Source organism: Myodes glareolus, chromosome 14 (genome assembly GCF_982192425.1).
Source record: "Myodes glareolus chromosome 14, mMyoGla1.1, whole genome shotgun sequence".
In the NCBI taxonomy this organism is placed as follows: domain Eukaryota; kingdom Metazoa; phylum Chordata; class Mammalia; order Rodentia; family Cricetidae; genus Myodes; species Myodes glareolus.
Genome location: NC_142039.1, coordinates 38,156,430 through 38,180,488, shown reverse-complemented (window position 1 = coordinate 38,180,488; position 24,059 = coordinate 38,156,430). Strand labels below are relative to the sequence as shown.

General features: G+C 44.0%; 1 protein-coding gene across 4 annotated transcripts in view; it reads right to left on the bottom strand.

Annotated features, from left to right (window-relative positions):
- The window catches only part of Elmo1 (engulfment and cell motility 1), a 516,507-nt gene that overhangs the window by 401,537 nt on the left and 90,911 nt on the right, over positions 1-24,059 (bottom strand). For 3 of the 4 annotated variants that reach the window (XM_085699273.2, XM_085699272.2, XM_085699275.2), the window contains exon 2: positions 19,242-19,391. In XM_085699273.2, coding sequence (XP_085555399.1) covers positions 19,242-19,319 — 78 coding nt within the window. In that variant the 5' untranslated portion in view covers positions 19,320-19,391. Of the gene's footprint in view, positions 1-19,241; positions 19,392-19,652; positions 19,770-24,059 lie in introns of those variants that run through there. The other variant, XM_085699274.2, reaches the window with a different exon arrangement.

The following is a 24,059-nucleotide window of genomic DNA, read 5'->3' as shown; positions in this document are numbered from 1 at the left end:
ACTTGATTTCTTATGCAGTCCAGGGCCACCTGGCTAGGAATGGTGCCAGAAAGACGTGCACTCCCGCCTCAAGTAAAAGTCAAAACAAACACACCCACAGGTCAATCTGATCCAAGCAATTCCTCTAGGGTGACTGTAGTCTGTGCTAAGTTTACAGCTAAAGCTAACTAGATAAGTCATTGAAAGAAAAAGCCAAAAAGCAAAAAAACATTAGGTGCTGTGGAGCCATCTTTGTATGCCGTAAATATGTGTTGCTCACATTGTTAATAAAAAGCTGATTGGCCGATAGCTATGCAGGATTTGGGGGACAGAGAAAATGCAGGAAACCAGAAGGGCAGAGTCGGAGGAGCTGCAGGCCAGACTCGGAGAAAACAGGACGTGTAGAAAATGAGGTAACAAGTCATGAGCCACGTGGCAGAACTTAGATAAGAAATATGGGTTAATTTAAATTATAAGAGCTAGCTAAAAACAAGTCTAAGCAATTGGTCGAGCATTTATAACTAATATTAAGTCTCCATATGCTTGTTTGGGAGCCAGCTGGCAGAATAGGGCTGAATGTCGGGACACAGAGAAAGTCTGCCTACAATTAGATCTAAAATACATGCCAACACCCCTCCCCAAGAACTAAAAATCAGTTTTCGATTCTACTGGAAATCATTTGGATTCAAATGTTGGAAGTAAATTATTTCAACTGCTTAAGTATATTTTAATATATATATCACACACACACACACACTCATAGAGCTAAACTGCTGAAGCTTTTTGTTTGAAAGTTAAAAGTATCTTTCCGAACTACACAGTGCATTATTAAGGCGAGAAAGGCAGCCCGGCATTTCACAACCTGGAGCACCAGACCCTGGTCACGTCTGTGCATGCACAGAGGCCGCGAGCCTCAATCTTTTCTCCTTTTCTTTCAACCGAAGTGAGCTGACCCTTTAAATACTGTAACACATACTCATCTGCTAAACGAACTCTGCGTTTCCCTAGGAACCTGATTGGCAGGACATTATGTGCATATATACTTAATGACTGAGCTTCCTGTTCTTCTCGGGAACTTATTTATCGTCTCCCTGTGTGTGTGTGTGTGTGTGTGTGTGTGTGTGTGTGTGTGTGTGTGGACTTGTTCCTTGGACCGTGCACATGCTGGACACGTGCTCTGCCACTGAGTTATGGCACCGGGAAAAGGGAGCCTTCCTTTAGTGGACTTATTCTTCTCATTTTATCTTTTACTCTCCAAGAGAGCTCTTCAGTTTCATTTAATTGATCCAAGCCTGCAAGTTCAGAAAGCATAATTTTTTTTAAAAAGATTTCTATCCACTTTTCTTAAAATTAGCTAAGAAGCCTGAAATGTCTCGTGTTCTAGCCGTTCATGTCTAACTTGCCTCTCTGGCGTGGCTCTCAATACCTGTGTGCTGATTCTCACTCTCCTCCACCTCTTTGCCTCCTTCGCTGCCTTTAGAAAATTGCAGTAGCACCCATTGCAGAATCCTCATCTCCCTTCTGATGCTTCCTCTGAAGTCTGGTCCTAAGTGGAGCCGCTGCACAGATCAGCGGCAGCTCCGCGGAGCTATCCTGCCACCCCTTAAAAGGGAACCTTTCCCCTTAAAAACCAAGCTTTCCCTTCTGTCTGACTCTTCTCTAAAACAAAACAAAATGAAAACAAACAAACAAAAAAAACCCACTCTGTGAACTCAGGTCTCTCAGGCATGAGAGACCTGCTGAGGGCTGTTTATTTAGGAGGAAGCCAGACCAGGCCACCAGGAGGCTCTTTCCCGGGAGATCCCTCAGCTGCTATCCTTCATCAGCATTCCCAGGGTCAGTGTGACTGATTCTGTCCACTTCTGACTACTCAACCACCTGTTCCTGACTGCTGGCCAAAGCTCCTGGCACGGGGACTTTACACAGTCCCTTGTTCATCTTTGAGCTCTGCAATCTGCTGCTGTCCACGTGTCTGCCTTGCCACCTGCCTGCTGCAGCCCGGGAGCAGCCCAGCTGATGTACAGACACCTGTCAGTGACGAGGCATTGTGGGCTGCAGTTCTCCACTCTGACAGTCGCACTTCAGGCTCAAGGGTATCTCCTAGAAACAACACTCAACTCCATCAATATATCCACTCGGAATATTTTTAGGACACAGAAAAACATTATCAAGTGATAAAAATCACTTGGGATGATGATCACTGCCTAGTTCTCCCACCCTTCGCTTGACTAGAACCACGTCAGAGAAAGACCATGGGGGCTGCACCCCAGATTTTGCAGTTCCTGGCTTGGTAAAGTTAGGTTCATTACTGTAAACAGAGATAGCGTTTATGTTTCCCAGTCGCCCAGACCCAAATAATCACACAGAAATTTTATTAATTACAACACTGTTTGGCCAATGGTTCAGGCATATTCCTAGCTAGCTCTTACATTTTAAATTAACCCATTTCTACTCATCTTTGTATCGCCAATGAGGCTGTAGCTTACTGGCAAGGTTCTTGCATCTCTCTCCTTCAGCAGCTACATGGCATCTCTCTAACTCCGCCTACTCTCTCTATATATCTCTGTTCAGATTTCCTGCCTGCTTTTATTTGTCCTGCCACAGGCCAAAGTAGCTTCTTTATTAACCAATGGTAATAAAACATATTCACAGCATACAGAGGGGACTCCAACATTACATTACAATTCTTCCAAAACCCAGAGCAAAAGCTATCTCTTGCACACAGTAGCCGCAAGAAAATGGAGACAATGTTGCACAATCCTTGGCACAGCATATGGAGCAGAGTAAGACATAAACGTCACCTGCAAATACGTCCATTCAATGTAATCTCCCTGCTTAGACTTTCACAGGACCTTTTTAAAGAAATTCAATAAACTCCTGAATATCCAATCCTTCTTCATGCTCTAAAGTGACTCTAGTCTGCGACAATGCAGCTTTTGTATCATCAACTGATACAAAATTGATATGCAATTTATGAACCCTGAGGAGTTTTAACTTCTCTTTGCAGTCTCTGGCTGTTCCTGAAGCTAAGATAAGTAGCTAAGGAGGTCACAGTCAGTGGACAAAGCAGCCTCTAGTCCCCATCAGTCACTGACCTTCCCATACAGTCATTAACGCACAGCCCTTTAATTGGAAAACATTTTCCACAAAGGCCTCAAGTTGTTGATCCTGTGTTCTTAATCCTTTCTGCAGTGCTTTAAAAGAGTCTGGCAGCGCTTTTTTTCCCTGACACTTTGAAGCGTTACTGCACAGCACTGGGGATTTTCCTTTGCTTTATGATGGAAACTCATTGAACAGATTCTGCACAGCGGCTCTGTGCAACGTTGGCCCAGAAAGAAAAGAAACCCAGCTTCCAAATGTCAGGGTACCACAGAGAAAGCATTCGCATGTTGACTGCAACTTGCACAATATGACTCGGAGAAACTTTAATGTACAATGACCCATCTAGTTCCTTGACACTGGGTCAAACGACAACAGTTGCTCTGTTAGCTTTATTGTCCTCCAAAGATCGTGTGACGACTGTTCCGCACTTCAGAGCTGCAGCGTAAATAAGGAGAAAAGTGATGTGTTCTGAGAGCGGTGTTTACATTCCCTGTTTTCATAAGAAAATCTGAACTAATCTCAAAGATATTAACAAAAATCACACTTCCAAGAGGCAAATTTAGCCGCTTCTTCCAACATGAGTATTTTGACAACAGTTGCAATGCGAATCACTGAAATAATAGTCCAATAATTATAAAAAATGACAGAGAGTCTCACAGCAGCCTCCCAAGATTAGTATGAGGACCTGAAAGATGACAAACCATGCCTCCTATTTCTTGACAAATAATTCACTTCAAAAATCATTTACTAAAAAGGACTTGTTTCAAGTTTCATAAACTAATCAAATATTTTTTACCAACATAAAGTACAATATTCATGCCAAAGACACAAATAGTTAGCACTCCAATGCATTAGTGGGCTAACAATAAACAGTTATCTCTTTTAGAGGCCCTTGCACATTCTGTAGAAACAGTTTCTCAAATAAACATTTAAAAAGCTCCAAAAAAAATTGAATCACAACACTAAAATTCTTGTGTCATCGATGATCCCCCTGAGTCTCCTTCCAACTGCTGACTCTTTTATTTTGCTAATTTGCAATATTTCCTAAATTACATTGTCTCCAACAAGAACCAATTTCCTACTTCCCTGTTCCTTTCTCAACGTTCCTCATTATCAAGCCTTCCAAGAAGTGCTCCAAGACAACACCAACCTGGGTTCTTCCCCACCCATAACCATCAATGTCTCTTCTTGTACGGAAATGAATGGTTACACTGTGAATTATGTCAAGTCTTGTGATCTGCTAACCTGTCTCCATGTCACATAATGTTATACTTGTGTCAAACTCAAATACAAAAGGTTAACCATATTCATGTGTCATTTGAAAATAAGAGGTTAGAATGACAAAGTGTGAGTGTGCAACCCTGGCAGATGAGAAGTGATTGGACTAGGTGACTTCCTGTGACTAAGCCTCAATGCACAGTAGGATCCAGGTTCAGTTTAAACATGGGATTAGGGAAGCTGTGTCAACTGCAAAGAAGATGGAAGTAAGATGGCATTCTTCTCAGTTAGGGCTTCTACCGCTGTGACAAAACACCATGATCAAAGAAAGCTGGGGAGGAAAGGGTTTATTAGGCTTACACTTCCAATTCACAACTCATCATCAACGGAAGGAACTCAAGCAAAGCAGAGACCTGGAGATGGGAGCTGATGCAGAAGCTATGGTGGAGTGCTGCTTACTGACTTGCTCTCCCTGGCTTGCTCAGACTTTTTTCGTTTAGAACCCAGGATCACCAGGCCAAGGGTAACACTATGCACAATGTGCTGGGCCCTCCCACATCAATCACTAATTAAGAAAATACCGTACAGGCTTACTTACAGCCCCATTTTACGGAGCCGTTTTCTTGAGATTTCCTCCGCTCAGATGATTTTAGTTTAGGTTACCTAGCACAATGTCAGTCAAAAGAACACAGGCGTGAACTGATGGCAAAGGCAATTTGAAGAAGCTAGTTCACATTCCTCAATTTCCGCCCTGTAACTGGTCTCTCATTCACTGCACAACTAGCCCACATGCTTGTGAGTGGACACACTATGCCAACTTACCCTCCCTTAACTGTAATGGGTTTGTTGAGGTATCTGCCAGCAGGCACTGGAGAGACTTTGGGCTTCTTAATCTGAAACAAATGTTCCATTAATGGGAGGGTGACAACCTGAGGTAGAAATGCAGGCTTGAATAATATTAAAACCGCTTTTGCAGGGAAAACCTAACACATGCAAGCAACGGCCACAATGTCTCCATATGTCTGTATCTTCAACGAAGCACTAAGGCAAACTTTTACTGTCTGTCCTCACTTGACCAGTCTTGTGATATAGGGCAACAGCGGCTGCTAGCTGATCGCATATTCACACACCAGGGTGTCACTAAGCCTGCTGTACTACTGAGAAAACTACGAGGCTGTGTAATAAAATGCAACACAGGTGACACCATCGAAAGGAAGGGCACCGTGACTCTGGGTGCCTCAGTGCTAATTCTCCGTGACCAATGTCACTTAATTTATAATCCTTTAGCGTGTCCATGAGACTGGCGGATGATCCTTCCTCACACATTCGCCACAGCAGTCATGATAAAACGTGATGTTAGCTCTCAAATGTTCAACATTAGCTTCTCCGTTCCAGCTCTTTTCTTGGTTTTGATACGCAAATCACCTCTTCCAAGCCAGCTTCCCTGAGGTCCTTCCTTGTCTCAGGCTGCTTCTTAGGTGTGTATATTCACCCACAAGCTCAAAGAACTTTTACCTCTAAGCTCTCAATTTTCAATGTGCATTTGTCTACTTGACGTTTACCAAAACATAGACCTACAATCTTTCCTATCCTTCACAATTCTGTCAGTGTACTCAAACTTTCCTCTTTATTCTGCCTATAGACAGAAAGGAGCAATAAACAGCGAGCACCAAGTGAAGCTCCTCAAGCATTTCTGCCTAGAGTTACAAGAAATGGAAAAAAAAGTAGTGAAAAAAGCTGCTATGATAAATGGGAAGAGTTGGCACCATCACAAGACTACAGGAGGCTAAAAAGGCCAGCTGGAAGGTGAAACCATCTAGGTCATATACAGACACTCTTGAGAGCTTGTTGCATCACAGGTTTTTAGATGGAAAAGTGGCATAACTGGGTACGTATTCTCAAACCACAGCAGATTTTGCTGGTGGCCAAGAGGCCAGTGGAAACCCAAGGGAATCCTGAAAAAGGCAGACAAGGAACAAGATTGCGGAGGGAGGAACAAAGGCCATGGGAGGCACAGCAATGGTCCTGTCCTCAATCTGGGAGACATAGTTCTCAATTCTACCTCCACTCCTCCACTGTTATCAGGCCATGGCACAATTATCTCTTCACTGGGCCACGGCAGGAGGAGGCTAACTATTTCCATTCCATTTTGCAATTCACCAAATAATTCTCAACCTGGGACCATCTGAAAGGATAAAGCACCATGTCATTTCCCTGTTTATGTCTTTTGATCTGCCATCTCCTGGACAGAGAACTATGTCCACAGAGTTCCACATGGGAAAGCCTTGATGCATCCAGTCATTCAAAACCCGTTCTTCCTCATGGTCAAATTTCCTTCCAACTCCAAAGGGATAAAATATGAGGCAGAGTTTCTTTAAACACTGCCTCTCTTCCATGCATTCATTCTCTCTGGATTGGTAGAACTGGCTACGGATCCTAAGTTGTCACTTTGCAGGTGGAGCCTGACATAACAATTTTCATCCCTTTCTTTTTAGGCTATCTTTTGGATGAATCTTTACTTTTATCTTCTTTCACCAATTCTCCCTTTAGTTAAACCAACTTTGTGTGTTTAATTCTTTTGAATAGTTAGTATACTGTAATTGATGTTTCATTTGCTATTCGTACTGTTTCATTTCTAAGGTTTCTAGTTCGTTTTTCCCCACACTCACTGGTTCTAGGTTCATCACCACCTACTCTGCACTCACTGTCTTTGTGTAGTTCTCAGCGCCTCTCGTAGTTCTGCCCCTGATGATACCTGACGTGCTGTTTTACAGTTTTCCTGGGCTGTGCTCCTCAACGCTGACAAGCACGGGCAACAGGTGTGATAACGGGAGATGAAGATGGAGGGGAAGCTCCCTACAATGGCTGTGGGGGAGAGGAATCTAGGAAGACACACAGTTTCAGTTTAAGCAGAAAGAATAAGGTGACCCCTTAACCAAGGAAAGAGGAAGAGAAAAAGTGCACAGGGACAGCAGGAATTATGGAGTAGAGAACATTTAATACTAAAGTGGCAGAGATAGTTAGACAGGAAAGACAAACCAGCAGAGGCAATTGGTCAGAAGTGCCAGCCAGAAATTAGAAGCACCCTATCATCAATGAAGACCTTGTAAATCCAGATTATCACAAGCTTACCCCACAGCCATGATGGGAAGACCCACACTGGTCCTCACAAGCTCTTCACAGATACATTTAGAAACCTTAATGAGGACAAGGAAAATGATGCACTCTCTAAAGCCCTTCCTTCTAACACTGCATTGTGAATAGAGAATGCTAGCATCATCTCATCTCTCTCCTCTACTCAACTAATACAGCTTAGAGTTGCAGCTATGCCATGCCAGACACTGAGAAGGCACAAAGCACCTCCTGCAACAATGTAGAACATCATACAATGGACTTCAAGGCTGGCGAGGGGAGCCCTTCATTATGTTAGAGGTGCACATAGGAATGGCCTCATCTATCTAGTGTAAGGAGCAAAAATGACCTCACTCAGGGATTTATACATCTGAGATGGAAGAATGAATGCCAACTAGACAGAGAAACAGGAATGTACTTGTCAGTTAAGAAAAGTGGTATCTATAAAGGCTCTAAAGAGGGAAAAGTTCTGTGTTAGCTCAGAAAATAATATGGCATATGATGCCAGACATAAGGAAGCCACAGTGGCTCTAAAAGGGCTGGCAAAGCCCGAAGGGATGAGGATACGGGTCCCAGGAGCAACAGAAAAGATGGAAGATGGCAGAGTCTTGACCGTTTAGGAAGAAGGCTCACCAGCACTGTTTCTCTGAGGGACTGTGAGAGACGGAAGGAGTCGGCATCACGACAGACAAGGCACTGGTCGAGAGGCTACACTGAGCACGGTTGGTTACGGGAAACAAGAAGAGCAAGTGGGAGTTTTACTTCCCATGATTGCCTTTTCCTCCTCAGAGTTCTGGGCAAACCTCATCTTAGTCACATGCTCCTCAGGATAAAGTCCATGCTGCCTTTTGTAGAACTATTAACAAAAACCCAGAGATGGATATTGGGGTTCAACCTGAAAACCAGAAAAGCAAAGCAACCAATCACTGGCTCTTACCTCTATCTCAGACCAAAATGGAGATCCTGCCTCCATGAATTCTCAGAATGAGACTGAGCCTGAAACCTGTCTCCTCCCATTTTATATTCTCTAGTGCTGGGATTAAAGGCATGCACCACTACCACCCAATTTCCATGACAAACTAATGTGGCTACTGGGATTGAAGGTGTGTGTCACAACTGCCTGGTCTATATAGCTGATCAGTGCAACTGTTTTACTCTCTGATCTTCAGGAAAGCCTTATACTGAAATACAAATGAAATATCACTTCATTTCCCCTTTTGTCTAAAATAAAAAAGTCTATAACTAAAATAAGAACAACTAAAAATAATAAGCACAAGGGCTTATTATTAAAATTATTAAAATATACACAGGCAATAAATACATTGACAATGTCTAGTACATTTGCATTTGACAAATTCAAAGAAAATACTCCAATCTAGCCTACTAGGTATCAAAGTCTTGGACCAAATTTGCTTTCCATCAAAACTTGCTTTCTGTGTCAGGTAAGCAAGGAAAACTATAACTATCTAATATTCAACTCCCTCAGAGGCCCAAGAAAGAAATAATATTAACTGAGTAAGCAGGAAGTGCAAGCAATTGACTTCTAAGAAATGTGAGAAATGACAGAAACAGCTGGCTGCCTAGACAACCATCAAACTTTCTCTGCAACAACAGAGCACCTATCTTCGGCCTACTGGCCTATCATACTCTATTCATCTATTCTGTGAAGCAGGATATTTTGAAGGGCTGTCCTTCCTTGCCTTGACAATGTTTGACAGTCACTTTCTTTTATGTCCTGCTTGTCCAATTAGGACAGCATACTGCCAGCAGTCGAGACAAGTGCATTTTCTTGCCCAGTGGTTTACTTTTGCTACAAATAAAGTAACCTCCATGTGGATTCGATGCCCGTTATTGTTTCTGAACGTATCCTGGTGCTGCCAAGAGCAGACATGACTCATTGTCATTAAAAAACAAAGAGCCGATGATATTAAAACATCTTAAATGCCATATTCTGTAGATCTCTGAAGTGTTTGAAGATGACCTGTCCATCTAAAATATATCTTTGTTTGACCTTGAAAACATACTTAATGTGACTACAAGTTCGATTATAATAGGTGACTAATTACTAACTTGCATTTCCTTATTATCCTAAACAGTTGGTAATTACTTTCAAAGACGAGAAATTTGTATTACAAATTATTAAATGAGCAGTATGATTCCAATACCTTGAACAAGATTAGAAACATATGCACAGTATGTTTTAAAAGATCTCAAATTTGTATCAAAATACAAAACTTGTATACAATATACAAAAGTTCAATACAATATAAAAATTTAAAACTAATAGTTGTTTTTAAAAGTATATTCAATAATCTACCTTTTTATCTTATCATATCTGTATCCTCCCTTTTTTCTTAGAGTACATTCAATAATCTACCCTTTTATCCTATCATATCTTCAGTCAGTAGGGTATAAGACTTTTAATCTCAGAGTCGTGGGTTTGAGACTTAGGTGGAGCACCATTTGTAGACAGAAGCTTCTGTCCTGTCTGGTCCCACAGCCATTCAGTCCCAAAGAAACACACAGAGGCTTATATTAATCATAAACTGTTTGGCCTATTACTCAGGCTTATTAACTAGCTCTTACAACTTAAATTAACCCACAGTCTAGTCAATGTTTAGCCATGTGGCTTAGTGCCTTTTCTCAGTACAGCATTTTTATTTTGTTTCCTCTGCATTTAGCTAGTGACTGTGTCTCTGACTTTCATCTTCCCAGAATTCTCCTAGTCTGAATGTCCCACCTATACTTCCTGCCTGGCTACTGGCCAATCAATATTTTATTAAACCAATACAACTGACAAATCTTTACAGTAAACAAGAGCATTATCCCACAGCAGCCTTTATTTACAAAGTAAAAACTTCATCATTCTGGAGACACAGAATTCTTCACACTGAAGTGTGTGTGCATGTCTGTGTGTGTTTGTGTTTGTGTGTCTGTGTGTGTCTGTGTACATCCCACCATACACTAATCTCTAGATAGTATATTTTTAATAGGAAGCACGAAGCATGACATATAAAAAACATTACAGAAATGAAAAAGGTTTTCATCAAAAAGTTTCAGTTAAATACTGTCGAGCCAAAACTCTGTCCTGAGTTACCAAAACTTTGCTATGCAACAATCCTATGGGAGGAGGTAAGTTGACAGAACACCTCTCCACCTACATAGAAAGCATACTCAATATAAGTTATTCTATTCTTCAAAAAGAAGAGCAGAATGAATGTTGGAGTTCACTCTTGCTCAATTAAACTGTGTTTTCAGAGGTAAGAAATAAATTGGATTTCTTTTCCTATACATGAAATATTCAAAGTTCATATGAGGTTGTATAGAATAACCTATGAGAGAAACAGAAAGGGAGAGGGAGAGAGGGAGAGAAGGAGAGACAAGAGAGAGAAAGAGAAGAAGAAAGAAAAAAACTGAAAGGGAAGTTCCCCAGGCACCTTATTTTAAAGGAAGTTTAAGAAATAGATGCTAAGTTACCAAATTCAAGCATTGCAACAATCAGATGAGGGATAACTTCCCCCACTAATAGCATTCTACGTCACCACAAATGCCTAATGTAATATCATAGGATTATCACATATTCCTCAAGTGAGTTCTTAAAGGTGTTATGTGTGTACTCTGAAAAGTAAGCATAGGCTCAAAATTATTAGGATACTGTTTTTAAAGTAGAAATGGAAACATTGGCTTTAAGGGAGACATTGAAATTTACTGTGGGAGCCAGAAACATTGCCAGAAGATTCAGTAAATGCCCAGGACCTCGCAACAGTATTTTCCAAATGCAACAATAATCATGAGATCATCCCCCAAGAGAATTTGATAAAAAACAGTAATCCACGGACCTTGAACCACTCATCCATCTTCTCTGTGTTTTCAATGGCTCCTGGGCAATCTTGACGTAAAGCCAAGCTTGGGAGTTTTCATCTGGTTCACTTTCAAACAAGAGGAAATTCTACCTACTGCCCAAGGGATATTTGGCAGTGTCTAGACACTTTTGCTAATCACACTGCAAGAGAGGTACTACTGGCATCTACAGTATAAAGCCAGGATGTCCTTAAAATGCTAGGAGTCACAGGACAGCACCACCACCAAGAACTATCAGGCTCAGCACCAGAGTTGAGCATCTAACCCAGGCACTCGAGAAAAACACTGCAAGGAAATCCCATTGCTTCTAGTGTTTGCAGCACAGATTAAAAAGCAGTTCTCTCAAATTTCTCTCTGATTATCTTCTTTCTTTGTTATCAAGAGCCGCATCTGAATTCAGGTGTTTTTATTTGTAGCTCAGTATCTATCGGTTGCCTTTGACCATGCAGTTAATGTCTAAACACTTTAGAATTTGCAGACTTCCAAGTTGAAGAATTGGTTTAATGTATTCAAGGAGAAGTTTTTATTACTGGCTCCAAATTTGCCTAAAACATGAGATGCTTATTCTACTCTGTGTAACAGGAGAACAAGAACTGGCTGCTTATGGCTGCATTATTAAGCAGAGAGCTGAATGCTTATCTCACAGTGTCATGCAAGCAAGGAAGGACTTAGGAATACTGCCAATTCTTCCTTACAAAATTGGAAATTGCTCCTGGTCACACCCAGGGGAAGTGTAAAGCCTGACTTTGAGTCCAATCGGTACCCACCAAGTCCACATTCTTAAGCATCTTGCTAATTTGCCTGCTGAGGAGCCCAGCTCCTGCATGCTAGCCTGTTAGGCCATAAATGGCTTTGCATGGTTTCTTCTGTCCAATGGGCAGGTGCCTGTGGATTGTAAGAAAACGCAGCCTTTGCTTTCTTAACCCAACAAATCCCTGAAAATGCCAGTGGTAGCAGCGGAGCAGGCACACCAGCGACGGTGTTCACTTCTGTTCAAACCTGACTGCTGTTACTGGGGCATAATAGATGGAGAGGCTAAAACAGAACCAACCAGCAGAGAGACCTAGATTTATTAACATCTGCCTGCACAGTGGTGTTGAACAGTGCTGGATTCAAGGCAGCATCTTCCTAGCAGAATTCTCATGGCCAAATTAATGAGGCTCTGAATAATTATGAAACAGGAAAGCTACACAGAACTCTTAGGGCTATAGCAGTATGACAAAACACTGCGTACAGTGCACTTACGCTGCCTGGCACAGTGCATGCCGACTAGATGGCAGCCATTGTTATTAATATTTACTGCTCTTATGGGAAGGATCCGCAAAACCCTGAAAATGTCAAGTACAAAAAAGCACTTTATTTAATTAATCAGCTTTTTGAACGGTCTGGTCTAACCCAGATTTCCACCTACTGAATTGTACCTTAAATATGGCATAAAAACGCAATAGCTGAAAAAAAGACACAAACAGTTTATACTTGGTTACCAAAAAACGTATGTGCTTCTTTTGTGGAAACAAACTTCCCATCAATATATGGAAAGGAATTCTTTTAAAGTGTGGCAAATGAAGAATAACAACATGTCACTTTCAACTTAGCAGTTCAAAATTCAAGTCCATGGTAGACACACAAACAAGAGAGATCCGTATGACAGACCCCATGCCATAAACATCCTAAACCACATGCTGACCACTTGGAGCGGAGCTCCTAATCAACTTCAAGAGATGTGTATACACAGGAGAAATGCAAATTACAACTGCAAATAAAAGCAACAGGCAATGAAAATGGCTCCAGAAAACAGAAGGCTGGCAAAAGGACCGTATTATAATGTGTTCAGAAAAGGGCTGGGTAAGGAGGTGGATCTCTGCGGGAGCTCAGATTCACAGCATGGGCAAAGCCAGGGACAGCCACGGGAGGGAAACTGGGAGAGAAGAGAAATCTATGAACACACTGCGACGCATGTCTAAAGAACCAGCATTTACTAAACAGGAGGGGGCTTCAAGACTGCAGCTATCTTGGATACGGATTCCTGGGGGGAAATTACAGAAGACTAAGACTCTGTGCTTAGGATTTTGTTTGGAGACTCAGGATCACTGGGAAAATCCCATAATCATCTATAATCTTTTTTCCCTTTAGCATATTGCGCTTTTCTCAAATAAAATCCAAATCATCCAAACAGGAAAATGGAGCAATAAAGATTTGGATTTGTTCTGGCAGCAATGAGCAAGAAGACCCTGAAAATCCAGAAACCGATTAAAAAGGACCCGTCAAGCTAAGACTGGAAGCCATGACCATCTATCCCATCTGCTGTGCAGAAGGTTTTCGTGAGGTAGAAAGTCCATCCTGCAGAGAAGCTCCTTAAGACAGGAAGCAACAACTCAATCCTGAAACTGACCAGATTCACCAGGCCCCTCCCTCCTCTGGAGTAAACAGTAAAGACTGCTTGAGAGTTCTCTCAGAAGAACCAAGCTGCAAAGAAAACTCTGAATTAAACCCAGCAGCCTGGAGAAAGCAAGAACCAGTCAAACTGCCTCGAAGAAATAAGGACCAGCTGAGCTGCCGTAAAGAGACTCAGATAACTGAGTCACCAGGAGAAGACACTCTCCAAACTGGTGAACTGCCTTCATGCTGTGAAATGGGGTCCAGGTCTCTAGCCCTTACAAGTTGTCACTCATGACAGCATCAGCTTTAGCCAGGCATCTCTGCTTCTGTAAGTAACACCCAATAAAGCACATTGTTCCGCCAAGTTGGACTTTGGCTCTATCTCTACTTGCATCTGTTGTGGGCTACCTATCTGGAATGAGTAGACGCATGTGTAGTGTTTCCCCAGGAATAGCCTGTCGCACAACATCAGCACCCTCTGGGTCTCGATCAGCAGGACAGCAGTCTCTCTAAGTATTTGTCTAACCCACACTTAGTGAAGATGACAGGCCCCTCACCTGACCTGCGCACTCTCCTTGTACAAAGTCCATCATTTGTACTCAGATGCTGGTCCACAAATGATCCCCTAAGACGCTTTTCTTCACAATTAGAGAATTCCATCAACGATCTGTATGTCTTCTAAAGATAAGTGATGGCTTGTACGTTTGTATCATGCCACCATCAAGTAGAGATCTGGTGCCAGATAATGGCCCACACTGGTGATAGGCGCAGGTATCACTTGGACAGGCATGAAGTTTAACGTAGGCCCATGTTTTTATTTGGTGTGGCAGCCAGGCTCTAAAACCATAGTCATTATTTGAGGATGGTCGTAGAGTCGACCAGACAGGCCCTTGCAACCTAACAAAAGGTTAGGATGCTGTTGCTCCTTTCTTTATAATTTGGAGGATGCCTGATAGAGATGCTAATTCAAGCCTACGTGACAGCTATCAGAGGCAGCAGGCAGGTAGTTGTGGACTTGACTGAAAGCCATTCACCTGGTTACCTAGGAAACAGAATGCTAATATATTTCCCCTAAGTTAAGTTTCGGTATAAAGGCTGTTTGGAGACTAAACAGAGGAATTTTTCAGGATGTGAACTCAGGATTCCGTGAGGGAAATGGAGAACCTCCCTCCCGATAAAGCCACGTGAGTTGTGTCTTTATTCCCGCGCCTCCACGCCAGTCCAGAGAGAGTTTATGTTGGGGTCTGGTTCATAGAAATAATTCATGGTCCGGGCTAGCCACCAGACCCCGACAAAAGATGATGCAGTTAAGACCAAACCTGTCCATCCATGGCGAGCACACAGACTAGAGGGCTGACGGTAGAAAATACCTGGCAGAGTAGACGAGAATCAAGGAGAAAACTTAATACAGTATAAAACAGCAATGAAGTCCCTCAGGACTGATATCTGAGGGGATGGGTTCAGGAGGATTCTGCATAGAATTAGCAAGAGGGAGGAAACTGAGGCTGAGAAAAAAACCACTTGATTGAAACTAGTAGATACTGAATCCATAAAGCCAGCTTCAAAGGAAAGGAGGGTGCTGTCCATCCACAGACGGCACCATGACATTACCAATATACTGCAAACTAGTAGATACTGCATCCATAAGGCCAGCTTCAAAGGAAAGGAGGGTGCTGTCCACCCACAGACAGCACCATGACATTACCAATATACTGCAAACATCAAAGAAAGCATGGCAATGGGGAAACAGTAGTTAACAGGAAGAGGATTGCAGGTGATGGCACAATTTCCCACAGTAGGAATCAAAGGGCCTGCTGTGGGAAGAGAGAAAGGCGTCTGTGAAGAGGTGAAGCACTGGACGGGTCAGGCTAACAAAGAAAAGGCTGCTAACACCACAGAGACAGGGCTGGCATAGTCTGAGAGGCACCGGCGACTCTTCTGTCTCTCCTGGAGAAGGAAGACCAGCTGGCAGAGGGCAGGTGCCAAGAGTCGGCATTATCAGGTAGGGACACAAGGCCACAGCATTCTCAGGCACAGCAACAATGCTTTGCTGGCTCAGGGTCTGGTAAAGAGGGAGCGAGTGGGGCCCAGGCAAGCGATGCTAGAGCTGGAAGAGTGTGCTAAAAGCAGGAGAATGGCCCAGAGAGTCAATCTGTACCATGGCCTGTGGGAGGATTCACTGAAGAAACCTGTGATAAACCACAGATCCTACCAGATCCTCAACTACTGCTGCTTTGAATTTCCAGCCTCCAAAACCGAGAGCGAGAAATTTCCGTTCATTACTCCATCTAAAATACTATTTTACTGCAGCCAAAACAGCAAGCAGAGACCATTGCCGGGTCTCAGTACCTCCTGTTCTGCCTCCATATACACATAGCCTGTACACAGCCACCACCGTGTGCACCACACAACCGCCTCCGGCCTGTAGCTCAGACTCCACAGACACACAGTACTTATTAGGCGAAAGGTAACTAAAACGGAAAACGTGGTGTCGCTGCAGCGTCTGCGTATCCCGACAACCGTCCTCCTCCGCCTCGCATCTGCTGGCTGGAACAGAGTCAGGCACCAAGATAGTGGTTAACTTTGGAATGCGGCATGTGGTGCGACAAAGTCCATTCACAAAAAGGTCCTAGCGACTCTCCCTGGCGAGTGGAACCACGGAAGAATCTGCTCAAGGCTGACCTACAAAGAATGTAAACAAGCCCACTGTGAGCAAATGTCCTCAGTCCGCAGGTGTCATTGGAGGACAGCTGAGCAGAGCCGAACCCTGTGTAACTACCACGGTGGAAGCTCCTCCACCAGGATTCATCGGTGAAACACCCGTCATCAAGTAAAGACTGGTCACAAGAGCCTGGGAAAGCAGCTTTTAAGGACAAGCTCACCCTATCCAGTTGCTATTTTTCAAACTGTCTTAAGTCTGGTTTAGATTGCTGGTACTTATTATATTAGTGCATGTGTGTGTGCGTGCACACACACACACCACCACCCCCCTTGTTGACAGAATGAAAATCTCTGCAGCTAGATAGTGTATATTTTCTATAAACTTCCTGGATGATTCTAGCACGAGGTTCCGGGGCCTCTGCTCAGAGTAGAGACAATGGCAGCACACGATGTGATAGCAGAAAGCCCACAAAACAGCACTGCCTAACCCGACCTCTGACAAGCTGTTAGTGAAATCCTGATTATCCAAGCTTAAAGAAAGCAACGTGCTTTCCAGCACTTCCGTTAGCATTCAGTGGGCAAGGGGCAGACAATACGACCCCGAGCAAAGGATGCAGAAACGCAGGAGAAACTCCAGGCAACCATCCTTCCGACTGCTGGGTGCATGTGGAAATGTGGTCCCAAGTCTCATGGCAAGTCCTCATTGGATCAGGAATCAGTGGCTGACAGCCACAGCTCTGCCATGGCCCGGCTATGATACAGCCGGGCAGGAAGAGCCTGGGTTCCTCATTCTGAGTCTGCCTCGATCTGGAATTGCCAGGAGGACTGCAATGTAGATGGCCATTTAAAAGTTAAGTCTTAGGAGGAAAGGAAGCCTGCCGTCATGTCCTGGTCCATCGCGGACTGACAAGCCAGGCGGCTTCTCTGAGCTCCCGTGTTCTCATCCACAGCCCTGGAATAGTGAACAAGGCTGAAACAAAGTCATCTGAGAGCTCCCTGGCATGTCACCCTGAAAAGGACACAAGACCATTTCTCTGGCACTTTAGCCCAAAATGCAAAATTGGAATCTAATAGATAAGAGGCACCATGGAACACCAAACTGATGTGCTTTCCATAAAACAGCTGTCAGAAATGACTAGAGACATTTCAGACAATGGAGATCAACGAGGTGCAATGATAAATACAGTACATGGTCTGGGGTGGGCACTAAACAGTGTAAAAATGGCTATAAGTGACTCTACTGGAACAATTCGTGAAATAGGAACATGGACTTGACACTGTATATTATGTGATTATGGACCAAGTGCCTGAAGTTATGGGATAGTGTTAATGTTAGAGAATACTAAATACAAGGGAAAAAAACCACTAAATGAGAGTCACTTAGAATAAACCGATGGCTTTAGTGATTCCAATGTGCACCCTGGCTTGGGTACCACTTGCCACTTAGCTATGCACAGAGATACCCTGGGAATCTTATTACCATGCATTTCTGGGTCAGTGGCCTAGGTAAGGCCTGAGAACCTGTATTTCTAAGGTCCAAGCAGCTGTTCCTGAGTCCCACATATGGAAAAATCAAAACAACATTGTAGAACGCACTTAAATCCATGCCTCAGCAGAGCCCAGGACTGCTGTGAGTGGCAAACCAGCATTTACTTTGCTTGTCATTCTTTTGGACTGGCCATACCTAGTTCCAACCACATTTAGTCTATGTCAGATATCACCAGGCAATCTCTTTTAAAGGCAAAACGCGACTGGTCCTATGCAAACCTCACGTGAAGAAGGCTGAGTGTTGGCTGTCTGATCCCTGTACAAAGCTACTGGGCATGTATACTTCACTTGTAAGAGTTGATTCTCCAGTGACCTCAGAGGACAGTGAAAATGACAGTGAGGTGCTGGTCTGATGGGCAGTTTTTAACAATCTGCACAATGTGACATTTCTTGCACACAATTTTAAGTCTATTTATTCTGGTTTGACCTGTGGCGTCCGTTTTGATAACTTCTTGGAATCCACACATTGCCAAGTAACTCTTGTAGTGATCTTCAACCTGATAATAAAATTAAAACCTGACCAGAAAAAGAACTGTGAAGATAATGATAAAGTAGTATGAAGAATATAATGGCTAGTGTTGCCATGGTGTTCTAATTGAAAATATAAACCACCACTACGCTTCTTGAATGCTGTAAGTATAAATTAAGTCTCATCTTTCTTCCCTCCAATCATTTGTTCCAGAATGACTTCAGGGAATGAGAACAGACCAACTTCCCTGGACAATCTGTAATCAAAGAGTGAAAGCCAGATCACATGACTTGCCAATCATCCAGGCTCACAAGTAAAATGATTCTTATGAACCCCCTTGATATATTTTTCATTCAGTATATATTTTCTGATTCTGTCTTATATTCCAGAAAATCTGCTGGACACTCAGTGAATTTTATGCAGTAAATAAAACTATGATTGGCTGGGCTCCAAGATGAAGCCCCTCTGTATTAATTTTATTATAAAGCTGTTAATACAACAAAACACTTGTTGGTTCTTCTGGAGATAAGTAAGTTTTTAAAGTTAAGTTTTACATTGCCCATAGTAGAGCAACCTGCTCACCCATGAGTCCCTGCGGGTATGCTGGGACAGCCCATCTGTCCTACTGAGCAGCGCCCAATCAGCCTGTCCCTCTGGATGGTAGCGCTACTGCTTCGGGACAGGAGCCTAGTATTGACATAGTCCAGCAGGTGGGGCAAGACTGTAGAAGTCCCATCCACTGCCACGGGCAGTGCACAGACTGCAGTGCAGCAATGACTGCCCAGATTTCACAGTCCCTTAGAGAGCGACGAAGAGGTATCCAAAGCCTCCAACCACTCAGTGTGGGGAGACAAACCGTTGTGAGCTCTGCAGTCTTGCCGGCCTTACTCACCTGGTCAATCTCCATGAGTTTAGGGTAGGCGCCAGGCCATTCTATGGCCACCTTCACGATATCCGCAGGCGGCGGCATTGTGTGATGGAGGAAGTCCGGAGCCGGTGGAAAAGGGGATCCTACTGCGTAGATCGTCACACGTGTCTATATCTAATGAGGAATGACAAAAAGAAAGAAGTAGCTCAGCGCAGATGCAAGGCGAACTTGCTTCATCACTTCCTGTTTTCACTGGTGTCGGAGAAATGCTCCCCTTGGTGCCTGGGGACTGAAGCCACAGGGGCACAGCCAAAGCACCAGGCGTCCCCAAAGAAAGATGGAGGCTGTGAAAGCAAGGGAGGCAAAACCTCCAGCAGTCACTGCCCTGGTGGTTCGGCTTGCCTCGTTTTCAGGAGCAAAACAGCAGCCCCTTACCACACGAGATGGAACCCTGCTCTCGTTGGCGCTCGGGCCTGAATGAGCAGGGATCTCGCCCAGACGGCATGCAAACCTTGGCGCTCAACAGTCTCCGGAAGAACACATTGCCCAGGAAGTCATGGTCAGGAAGCAGCTTTTCTTTAAAGCATTTTCTATGTGTCACAAATAGATCTGTGCTATAGCAACCAGGATGTCATGAGGAAGGAGAAATTCCCCAGGAGTTCACACATGCTCGCACGCCTTCCCCAAGGCCAGTCTTCCAGAGGGAGAATACACACGTGGCCTGGGAGCGTTCAGAAGAACCATGAATTCTGTCGCAAAGGAAGTAATGATTTTCCTCTCCCGCGTCTCCATTTCTGTATCTCACTGACTATTCAATTAGATGAAGCAGTGCTGTGATCTACTGTGGGCATGAATACACGGTATGGAGGCTCCACAGATGTCACCCCACCCAACAGTACTTTCCCCCAACCCGAACAGCTCTTCATTGGCTCTTGGTGCTCTCCTTCAGAATGTTCTCATGAATGGAAAACAAACACAAAACTATATTCTGCTGTTTTCCCATTTCTTTCTACAAAGACAGCATCCTATACTATTTTTTTTACTTTAGTACTTTTCCAGGTCTCTATGTGACCACAGAGAGGAAATACAATACTGGGGCAGACTCATTCTTTTCACAGCTGGTCATCAGGGTGTGTCCTCCCTGATGAGCCCGACCCCTGCAGTGGGTTCATCCTGTGCTTTCTCTCCTACCTCTGGTGTTACAAACAAGCCTACAGGGCATAAAGTCGTGCAAATATAACGTCGCATGTGTAAAAAATTTATCCTTAATAGATTCACAGAAGTCAAACTGCTGGGCCAAGAGAGTATACTGTCTAAATTTTAATTGGTATCTCCAGAGCCCCTCTGTAAGGTTCTACGAACTTGCCCTCCCTCCAGCAATGCCCGAGACTGCCTGCTTGCTCACAGCCTCACCAACAGATGGAGTGTGTGCCAGTGTGAAAACCCTGACAGCCTGAAAAAAAAAAAAAAAAACCAGAACCTCAACGTACTTTTTAGCTTGTATTTTTCTCATTGCCAAGCATAATGATGGAAAGCCTCGTGTTCTCTTCCTTATCGACTGTCCAAACTCTGCCCTTTTCTATGGGTCTTGGCCTTTTTTTTTTCTTTTCAGAAATACAAATCTATATGAAGACTTTAATCAAACATGTCTTTGATCTTTATCAGACCAGAAAAAGTCTTGTCCATTTTTCTACCCTAATTTCCATGGCCCACGAACAGCACATCACTGTGATGACAGGGATGGCAGAGTTAATGATGATACCTCAATGATACCCGCAGTTGTTTGCATAATTAACTTTGGTGGAGCCGACCAGCGAATGAGGTAAACCCAAGCAAAGCTATTGCTCCTCCTCGTGGTGCTCATCAGTGGAGCCCAACAAGGACAAAGCCACAAAGCCGTGGTTTAACCTTGCATCCACAGATCGTTACTGCCCCTCCATGAGGTGCAACACTTGCTTTCTGTGTTGAGGACAACAACACTTTTTGTGTTGCAGAGTCAACAAGAGACAGAAGAATGGGTAGGGACTCATCAGCCCATGCTGGCATTGGTGACTTGGAGGTGGCGGGGAGTTGGGGCAGACAAAGGAATGACAATTGCAAACATGAAGGCAGAGGAAGGCTGACTGGGGCTACAGCATTGGAGTAAAGACCCCAGAGAAGCGTGAAAGCAGGCCCTGTGGACAGCCGAGAAATCACTCCCTGGACTAGGAAAAAGGCAGTGCAAGAGCCCCGAGGCAGAAACATTCCTCAAAGATTCCTAAAAGAGGCAAGTCCAAGAAACCAATTAAGATCAAGCAAAAGAAGAAAAAGAAAGCTTCAGGGAGCAGCTGGTTCATAACTTGGGAGGCTGCTCCCCAGACTCCTGACCCTGCACACACGCTTTCACCATTGGTTCATGACTTCTAGGCAAGAAGTACCTGTTCTTGTACAGTTAGTTATTCAGCCAGCTACATTTAAAACCCTAATGGTTTGCATTATGTTTGAGTAACTTTAATTTTCTAGGGTGGTATCCTGAAGAAATAATTGTCAAGACAATACCAAATCTTGCTGTGTTTAAAATTTCTCAGAGTTGAAAACAATAGGAGCTTACTAAACAATTACAGTGTCTCACTCTACACTAACCTAGGCTAAGGATGGGACGGGCTCTGCATTGCTTCTGCCTTGCTTGACTACTTGAGAACATGAGGGGCACAAACCCCATAAGCACCACACCACTGTACTGAGGATCCACATCCAAACACAAGCCCTAGAACGAAAAGTAAGAAAAAGACTCTGGCTGGGCAGTTATGGCACGCACCTTTAGTCCCAGCACTCGGGAGGCAGAGGCAGGTGGATCTCTGTGAGTTTGAGGCCAGCATGGTCTAAAGAGGTAAAGAAAAAGAAAAAGGTTCTGATGAGAACAAAGGTTGTGTGCATATCGGGTAACTCATTCAAAGCAACGAACACCCAATCCTGGGGGTCCAGAGAATGGACTGCAGAAACAAAAGTGCCCTGAGCACTCCTCCACCTCTCCACAAAACAGTCTAAAATTACACAGAAAGAAGTGACTTCACCTAGAAATCAAAGGGCGGTCTTGTTTTCTTACCACGTTAACTGGTCTTTATTTCTGGGAGGAAAACCTGCTGAACAGGTGAGAACACAATAGCAGGGCTCCCCAGAGTCTCCCTAGAGAGTAGAAGGGCAGTACACACAAAGCGGCCATTGAAAGAAGTTAGGGACTTCCCTGGCTTGCTTCCCAAGCCAGCTAGTCCTCAAGGGCTCTCCTGGTAGTGACAACAGCAGGAAACATCACAGCTCCCAGGGAGCAGAGCTGAGGCCACAACTGCAGGGTGAGCAACCCATACCACAGGCCCCACATAGGAACTCCTCCTGGCCTCTCTATGCATAGTCTCTACTGCTCCAGAGCAGTATCTCAGTAGCTTTGACTTCCTACCACTTGACAAAGAAGAGACCTCTGCCAGAACTCTGTCCTATGCACTGCAGCGGGGTGGGCAGCATCTCAGACCGCTCCTTACTACTAAAAGAAAGCAGCTCCCCTTAGTCACAAGAGGTTCTGCGGCAGCAAACCCTCTGGGAGGGTCACTAGTGGTCAGGACAGTACCGCTAAAACTACACAGAACAATCTGATTGGCTCTTCAGGAAGTATTAACACATAGGTTAACTGCCCGGTTCCAATTTCCAGATAGAAACACACTTTGAAGTCTCCATCCAACAAGTTTGGTCTCCTGGGACCCATTGCTCTCCCCTAGCAGAGCATCTGTAACACTTGACCCTTGTCAGCTTCTCCCAACATGCTGGGACCCTCCAACAGAAGAGTCACATCGTATGCAGTTACACACCTAGGGAAAGGTCACAATTTCATTGATGGCTGCCAGCTGACCCCACTGGCTTCACGACACATCTCCCCAAGTAGTGTCCAAGTTCCTGACATCACCCGGTTACTGCAATCACTGCAGAGGGTCTGGTATAATAATTCTTCCTCGGATTGAAATCTGAGGATCACTGAGGGCAGAAACAATAGAGGAAACAGTCTACACAGCTGTCTAGACATCCTAGCCACTGCTTTCTAAGCTAACTCCAAATCTCTGGAGTCAGCCAGGAGTGGGTGGAGGATTTGAAAATGCCCCTGCTTGCCTGCTAGATTCACTTTATTCCATATGTAAAACTGAGAGTCTGTAACTGTAACAAACATGTTCAGCAGCTTGTGTACACTTGAGTATACACAATAGAGGAGACTCTTCTTGCCAGAAAGGCATTGGTTACGAAAGGCTACGTCTTAGTTACATGTGCTTCTATAACCACAGGTAGGTCTACTCTATCCCTGAAAGTTTCCTTGAGTCATGTTTCCAAGATAAGGGACAGAAATCACTCCATCCCTAATTAGGTATCTGTCTTGCTTTCCAATCCATCGCTGTGAAAGAACCAGACAGTGGAGGTCAGGACAGAACAATGGGACAAAAACGAGAAGCAACACAGGGAAGGGCCCACTTCAACCCTTCTCTCCTCTGCTCTGACCTACTCAACAGAGATTATTTCTAGTGACAGAAAACGGTTTTCAAATAGTGCCTATGGAGCTAGCCTTGCTTTTAAAATGTTGTGTGGTTCCCATTTCCTTTCGCCTTGGGCTGCAGAAAGGGGAAGGACTCCCACAGAAAGCAGCCACAGTTCACTCTGAGGCCCACCTCATCTTCCTGGAACTCTCTAGTTTTCATGTTTGAGGTTGGCTGCCTTATGTGGGCAGGGTTCTTCCTCACGGCAGACAGACAGGGTTCAGTAAAGCTTTGTTCTAGGGCTACATCATTCTATTCCGAACAGACTCCTTCCATCTCATTATCTGCCAGG